The following is a 7,229-nucleotide window of genomic DNA, read 5'->3' as shown; positions in this document are numbered from 1 at the left end:
GGTCAGGGGCCCAGGGAGCAGCAGGAATGTGGGCGGCAAACCCGAGGGAGGGCGGCACAAAAGTTCCCGAGGTGCTGGACCGGAGACCCCTCACCCGCTGGAATCCTCCTCAAAGGAACTTTGTCCCAGTCCCAGGTGAGAGGAGTCCTGGACAGGAGAGGAGCCGTGCCGGGTCGGGGTCGGAGAGCACACCTTCCGGGTTCCCCAGAAGTTCCCAGGCTGCAAAGGGAACCCCGCTGTGTGTTTTCAATCCTTTTTCTTCCTGCTGGGGGGAGAGCGTCGGAGGCCACTTGCAAACCGCCCCACCTCACTGCCCCCCGCCCCGCCCTGCGATCCTATAAGCGCGCACTCTCCAAGTGCCGACACCAAATAAACATACTGGAGGCTATTGCTCTTTCGACCCCGCGCTGCGCGCTTTACTCTTCACTTTCAGTTACATCCCTCTTTCCTCTCGCCTCTCGAATTTTCTTTCCTTCTTCTCTTCTATTTCTCTTTTTTTTTTTAAGATCCGCGAGCGGTGCGGGCGCCGCACGTTGGCTGCGGCCCGCTTCCTGCTTTCTAATGTTCCATTGTGAGGAGCTTCCATTGTGACGTCGCGCCCCTTCGGCTGGGCTTTGTCTGTCCATATATGGGCAGCTACGTCACGGAGCTTTCCCGGGGCTCAGATAAATAGGCTGGTGGAGTTCCCTGGCTGGGAGCTTTTGGGCAGCAGTGAGCTTGCTAGGAAGCGGCGGGGCTGGTGCTGGCGGTAGCAGCGGCAGCGGCAGCGGCAGAGGCGGCTGGCAGAGGCAGTGGCGGCGGTGGCGGTGGCGGATTGGGGGGCGGGGGGGCCGCGGGCGCGCGTCTGTTGGTGATATCAATATTGAGGCCGCGTGCGACCCCCTTGGACCGAGATCTCCCCACCCCACCCCAACCCAGCCCCCACCCACCTCGCGCACACGCCCCCCCACCACCACCACCACCACGACCCAGCCTCCTACCACGGCGCCAGCTGAGGCATCCAAGAGGATTACCCACCCTTTGCCCTCTCCCCCACCCACCCCTCAAAAAAGAGAAGATCCCTTCCCCAGGCCCACCCCTTCCCCTCTTCCCTCCCCCCTCCCCCCGAACTTTCCCTCTCGCATGCTTTTCCCCTGCACCACCGATCGCCTCTCGGATGCCGCTTGCCTGGAAGCTGCGTTAGGAGCAAGCGGCGGCGGCGGCGGCGGCAGCTCGGGAGTGCTATGACCGGCAAACTCGCCGAGAAGCTGCCGGTGACCATGAGCAGTTTGCTAAACCAACTGCCTGACAATCTGTACCCCGAGGAGATCCCCAGCGCGCTCAACCTCTTTTCTGGCAGCAGCGACTCGGTAGCCCATTACAATCAGATGGCTACAGGTAAGGGCGGCGGGGAAGCGGCGAGGCAGCGAGGAAGGAAAGGGAGAGAGGAAGAGGAGGAGGGAACAAGCTAGCTACGGATGGATAGATGGATGGATGGATGGAGAGATGGGGGGGGGGGGGGGCGCGCGCTGTGAATTTTCCGGGGGGCGAGTTGCTTTTCCCACCCACTCCTCCCGCCCTCCCCGATCGGGAAGGCTCGGTTGGCGACGCCACGGTAGAGGCTTCGATTCTTCCGGGTGGGGGCAGCCGCCGACCAAAGGGAGGTAGGTGCGAGCGGCTCTGGGGTTCTCCACTTAGGGGGCGCGATCGCCGGGCTGCGCGCAAGGCGTAGTGCCATCGCCCCCTTTCCCGGGAGGAGCCCAACGTCCCTTTTCACCCGCGCTCTCCCCCCTTACTCCCTCAGCCTCCCACCCGGGATGGAGCCATGTGCGGCGTGGAGTCCCCGCGGTGGGAGAGGTACTGCGACGCTGCCTTTTCAGGGCGTTCAGCAAAGCCGTGGGGGTGTGGGGACGGCGGGGAGGGGAGAAGGTGGGGATCCACCCGCCCGAGGGCTGCCACGGGGGGCGATCCCCGGACCGAGGAGCTTGGGAAGAGCGGCCACTCCCGCCATGGAGACACCGGCCGGTTTTCCGCCGCCCTCCACTCTAGCTAAGCTGAGGCTAGGCTTTCCCCCTCCGCAGGAGCCGAAAGCTCCTTCAGGCCCGGAGGAGGCTGGGGCTGGGGGAGGCGGCGGGAGAGCTCCCTTTGCGGGCAGCACCCCTCTACGCGCCGAGGACAAAGCGACGGAGCGCTCCGGGTCAGCTACCCGGGCGCGGTGCGCACAGGGGGCTTCGTCGGGGCAGGAAAGGCGCGGGGTCCGGCGCGGACAGGGCTAGGGGAAGAGGGCCGAGTTGTGTGCGCTGGAGAGCGAGAGCCCGGCGCGCTCCGGGTCTGAAACTACCTGTAGCTGCAGCTACCTGCCCGCCCCACCTCGGGAATAACAACAATGCTTCTCGCTCTCGCGCCTGTGTGTGTGTGTGTGTGTGTGTGTGGTACGGGAGTGTGTGTGTACGGCGTGTGCGGTGTGTGTGCAGCAGCCACTCCACACCCCGATCCGTAGTATTTTGCTGTATCCAGGTTGCGCCCGGGAGCGCGGCACCGCCCGCTTTGCGCTGGGCGCAGCTTTCTTTCCTCTTATCCCATCCTCTGCGCACTCCACGCGGCCGCACCCTCCACACCTGGGCAAGGACCTGGGCGCCCCGGCCCGGGAGCCGACTCGGCTTCACTCACCCCTCCCCTCTCTCCCCCGCTCTCCGCAGAGAATGTGATGGACATCGGTCTGACCAACGAGAAGCCCAACCCGGAACTCTCATATTCGGGCTCCTTCCAGCCAGCCCCCGGCAACAAGACCGTGACCTACTTGGGAAAGTTCGCCTTCGACTCCCCTTCCAACTGGTGCCAGGACAACATCATTAGCCTCATGAGCGCCGGCATTTTGGGGGTGCCCCCGGCCTCTGGGGCACTCAGCACGCAGACCTCCACGGCCAGCATGGTGCAGCCGCCGCAGGGGGACGTGGAGGCCATGTATCCGGCGCTGCCCCCTTATTCTAACTGCAGTGATCTCTACTCGGAGCCTGTGTCTTTCCACGACCCCCAGGGCAACCCCGGGCTCGCCTATTCTCCCCAGGATTACCAGTCGGCCAAACCGGCCTTGGACAGCAACCTCTTCCCCATGATTCCCGACTACAATCTATACCACCACCCCAACGACATGGGCTCCATGCCGGAGCACAAGCCCTTCCAGGGCATGGACCCCATCCGGGTCAACCCGCCCCCTATTACCCCGCTGGAGACCATCAAGGCATTCAAAGACAAGCAGATCCACCCGGGCTTTGGCAGCCTGCCCCAGCCGCCGCTCACGCTCAAGCCCATACGGCCTCGCAAGTACCCCAACCGACCTAGCAAGACCCCTCTCCACGAGCGGCCACACGCGTGCCCGGCGGAGGGCTGCGACCGCCGCTTCAGCCGCTCGGACGAGCTGACCCGGCATCTGCGCATCCACACGGGCCACAAGCCCTTCCAGTGCAGGATCTGCATGCGGAGCTTCAGCCGCAGCGACCACCTTACCACTCACATCCGCACGCATACGGGCGAGAAGCCCTTTGCCTGCGAGTTCTGCGGGCGCAAGTTTGCGCGCAGCGACGAGCGCAAGCGCCACGCCAAGATCCACCTCAAGCAAAAGGAGAAGAAGGCGGAGAAGGGGGGTGCGCCTTCTGCGTCCTCGGCGGCCCCGGTGTCCCTGGCCCCTGTGGTCACCACCTGCGCCTGAGGCTCGGGCCCCCAGATCCCACTTTTCCCCTTCAGTGTCTCCCGGCTGCTCGCCTGAATGCGCAGCCGAAAAGCTAGCTACGGAGGCGCAGGGGCCGCGCCCTGGCCTCTCCATGGACGTAAGGCCCCTTGTTTCCCTTCGCTGTCCCCCGTCTCCACCCTTTCACATCGGCCGACGGTCGGGGGCCAGGGCAAGAGGCGCCTTCCCCTCGCTGCCCACCCCTTAGCCAAGGCGTGGGGGCGGAAAGGTGGCGTCTAGCCCGCTTTGTTCAGTTCGGATCGTCTTGATCCAGGGGCCGCCGGGCCGGGCCAACGACCTGCCGGGGACTGAAGGCGGGGTCCGCCCAAGCCTCGCCGGACCCAAGCACCTCACGGTTCCCCCCACGTGTCCCTCGATTCCCCCTCGAAGACCCGAGAGGGGGAGGGGGTAAGGAGCGCACCAAAGCGCAGAGCTTGCTGCCCGCCGCACGCACGCGCGCCTGCGTGCGGGGATGCGCGCGAGTGTGCGTGCTCGCGTGTGTGTATGTGTTATGTGTGCGTGTGTGTGTTTCTGTGTGTGTGCGCGCGCGCGCACGCGTGTGTGTGAGACTCTTGAGCTGAACTGGGCTGTGTCCACCCTAAACTCTTCCCCACTTCGGGTCCCCAGGCCGCTAGGGAAACGTCCCAGCCTGGGGGCCTGCGCGTGGCGGGACGAGACGGTCTTCCATCTGCTCAGAAATAATGTTTCTTACAGAAATGCCTCGGATGCCGCCGCCGCGGTGCTGCTACCGCCGCTTAGGGTTTGGCCCCTCAGAATCCCTCCTTTTCCGAGCGCTTCCCTCTCAAGGCCTCAGGGCAGTTTGATCTGCGGGGAGAAGGAGCAGCCATCCTTGAACCTGCCTTTTTAGAAATGTGTTTCCTCAGCCCCACTTTTTAAAAATCTGAGTTTGCTCTCTGCCTTCCCCCGCCTTTCCCCTCTAAGCCTTTTACCATCTCTTTCCAAATCTTTTTTCCAAAAAGGCAGGCCTCAACCAGCCACCCCATTTCGCCATCTTTTTGTTTTCTCTCACTCACGTACCCATTTCTCTTCCCACCATTGATTGGAATGCAGCCTTTTTTTCCCCTCTTTGTCATCATCCATACAACAGGTAGAATTCAAATTTAGGTAAATGGCATGTGTGTATGTATGGATGTGTATAAATATGTGTGTGTGTTCACACACACACATATATATACACATACACACATATATATATATAACCTGCACACAGTATGTATTTCTAGCAAAATTAAATCTCTAAGGTACTTGGCAATCCCGTGCAGTGCACTGGAATAAAAAGAACTTATAGGCATATACAGCTTTAAACGATTTATTTTTTATGAAAAAATGGAACCAATGAGACTGTATCTGCCTATGTGTGTATGTGTATGTGAGTATGTATATATGCATCCATAGAAACACATAGACACACATCAGTGTCCAAATTTTCCTCAAGTTATGGGGATGTCTGCATTAATCCATGTTGATGAAAGAGGCACATCTCTTCCATACCCCAGTCTCACCTTCTCCCTGCCCTACCTCACCTCTTCTCAGGCACCCCCTCCTCCCCAGCCTCCTCCGCACAGGGGGAACTATTTGGATGTGGAGTAGTAGGGAAGCTGGCCTGAGACACAGCTTCCAGTGCAGTCTTGCCTGAATGTACTGTTCCCTGTTAGCGTTATTTCTCCTGGGGTCAGTAAGCTGCCCAGAGAGAAGGAAGACAGGTCTGGAGTTTACAGAATGTCTGTTTTTAAAGTCACTTTATGCGTTTCCCACTTTTTTTTTTTTTTTTTTTAAGAAAAAAGCACCGGTTTTTTTGGTGGTGGATAAATAATACTAAAAGGAATCTAGTGAAAGGGGGAAAAGATCATAGAGCAAGAGGATTGTGGATTTCCAGGTACTTGGATTTTTTGTAGAAGAAGAGAGAAGTGGATGAAGTTTGCCAGAAGGGCCCATATTTTTTCAGCTGAAGGGTAAAATCTTTCTTTGCAGAGACAGTATTTTGCTGAATACTTTTTATAATGTGATGATTATTTAAAAAAACAAACAAAAATTTTGGTCACTTCAAAGCTGGAAGGAGGAATCAGATAACCCTTTAATATTTTTTCCTTGCTCCTTCTGATCTATGCATGTCACTGCATGATAATTCTGAGTTTTCCTTTGTTTTAATAAAACTGTTCTCAGACATTTAAACTAAACTAAGAGAAAAATGACTTTGTTGCCAAAAGGTTGTGCTATCCAGATTTTTTATATGTCTGCATGTTTTAAGAGGAAAAAAAAAAGAGAAAATGCACTCTAACTTATGTGAACTGAGAGAAAAAAAAAATCAGGTTTTAAACAGGAAAACCTATGGGGAATGATATTTTTTGAAAGACTTTTGTATAAAGTTGAGTACTTAGAAAAAGACAAACCAGATGTAATATATTTTGTGGATGTTTTTATTTCTTGGATTTATAGTACCTTATACTAAGGTTAAAAAAATATGCTTGATATTGTGAAAAGGTGAAATTCTTCACCAACATTTCATTTGCTCCTTTGTCACATTGTTATGCCAATATAATATAGTTAATGAAAACAGCATTTTTAAAAACCGAAATATTGAAATGGTGTCATGTTGTACCATTTGCACTGTGAGCAAATGCTAATACAGTAAATATATTGTGTTTGCTGACAATCAGCTGGCCTATAAATCTCCTTATTTTATTTCTTGTTTTCATAGCATAAACTTTTGGTTTGGCTTGTGTTTTTGTTTTTTTTTTTTTTTTTTTTGTCTTGTTTTGTTTTTGGCTGGTAGTTGGTTTGATAGGTGGTGCTTGTGCCTGGTTTTTGTGGTTCTTTCTCTGAGACTCTTTACCGTGGAAAGGTGGAGTCTGGCATTATTAGAAGGTGGTCAGAATTTTGTGTGGGGTTCTGGTGTTTCCAGGTCCATGTTGCGTGTTTACTGTGGTTCTCAGAGAATTCCACTGTGGTTCTAAGGTTTCTCCTCCACCCTTCTGAGAGCCTCAAACTGCCAGAGAGATTAGACGAACAGATTAGATAAGCTCATGGGACTCTGGGCTGGACTCTTTCTCTCTGGTTTCTAATGGGTATTTGAGGGTAGAAGGGAGGGGAGCTCCTGGTTTAGGATCTACTTCTCTGGTGGTTACAGTGAGCACCAGAGCCGGACCCAGGGTTGGGGGGTGAGTATCTCTGCAGCCACACTCAGTCATGCTGTAGTTGGAGCTTTTAAAGCTACTGAAAAGCAGATAGAGATTTGAGAGGGGTTCTTCAGGGTTGGCAAGATCACTAGAGAGAGGGAGAGCTCTTCTTGTGGTCAGATAATTGGGAAAAATAAGGTTTAAAAGCTCTACAACTCAGTCCTACTTGGACAGGGAGCAACCTGGAAAAGGGAGTCCTAGTTTTTATGAACTACCCAAGGATCCAATGCTTAGAAGAGAAAGAACCCTGGAATTTGGAGAAATACAGGGAATGTTTTCTATAACAGTAATCCCTCCCATCTTACAATTTCTATCTCCCATAGGAG

The 7,229-nt window shown here is 55.2% G+C and overlaps 1 protein-coding gene across 2 annotated transcripts; it reads left to right on the top strand.

The window, feature by feature from the left end:
* Positions 1-703: 703 nt before the first annotated feature.
* EGR3 (early growth response 3) lies at positions 704-6,383 on the top strand. Of its 2 annotated transcripts, XM_070794907.1 has the most exons (3): positions 1,251-1,377; positions 1,784-1,836; positions 2,679-6,383. In XM_070794907.1, exons 2-3 carry the CDS (start codon positions 1,797-1,799, stop codon positions 3,686-3,688), a joined length of 1,050 nt encoding a protein of 349 aa, XP_070651008.1. In that variant the 5' UTR covers positions 1,251-1,377; positions 1,784-1,796; the 3' UTR covers positions 3,689-6,383. The 2 variants fall into 2 exon arrangements, with proteins under 2 accessions (XP_019821889.1, XP_070651008.1); XM_019966330.2 differs by lacking the exon at positions 1,784-1,836 and having other exon boundaries at positions 704-1,377.
* The last annotated feature ends 846 nt before the right edge of the window (positions 6,384-7,229 follow it).

The sequence above is a fragment of the Bos indicus genome, chromosome 8 (assembly GCF_029378745.1).
Source record: "Bos indicus isolate NIAB-ARS_2022 breed Sahiwal x Tharparkar chromosome 8, NIAB-ARS_B.indTharparkar_mat_pri_1.0, whole genome shotgun sequence".
In the NCBI taxonomy this organism is placed as follows: Eukaryota; Metazoa; Chordata; class Mammalia; order Artiodactyla; family Bovidae; genus Bos; species Bos indicus.
The sequence above is the reverse complement of the archived record's forward strand: the minus strand, read 5'-3'. Positions and strand labels throughout refer to the sequence as shown.

Excerpts from the sequence above, each read along its gene's own strand:
- EGR3 (XM_019966330.2), top strand. The coding sequence starts at position 1,224 with ATGACCGGCAAACTCGCCGAGAAGCTGCCGGTGACCATGAGCAGTTTG. Across the intron at positions 1,378-2,678 it reads TTACAATCAGATGGCTACAG|AGAATGTGATGGACATCGGT; the intron begins GTAAGGGCGGCG and ends CGCTCTCCGCAG.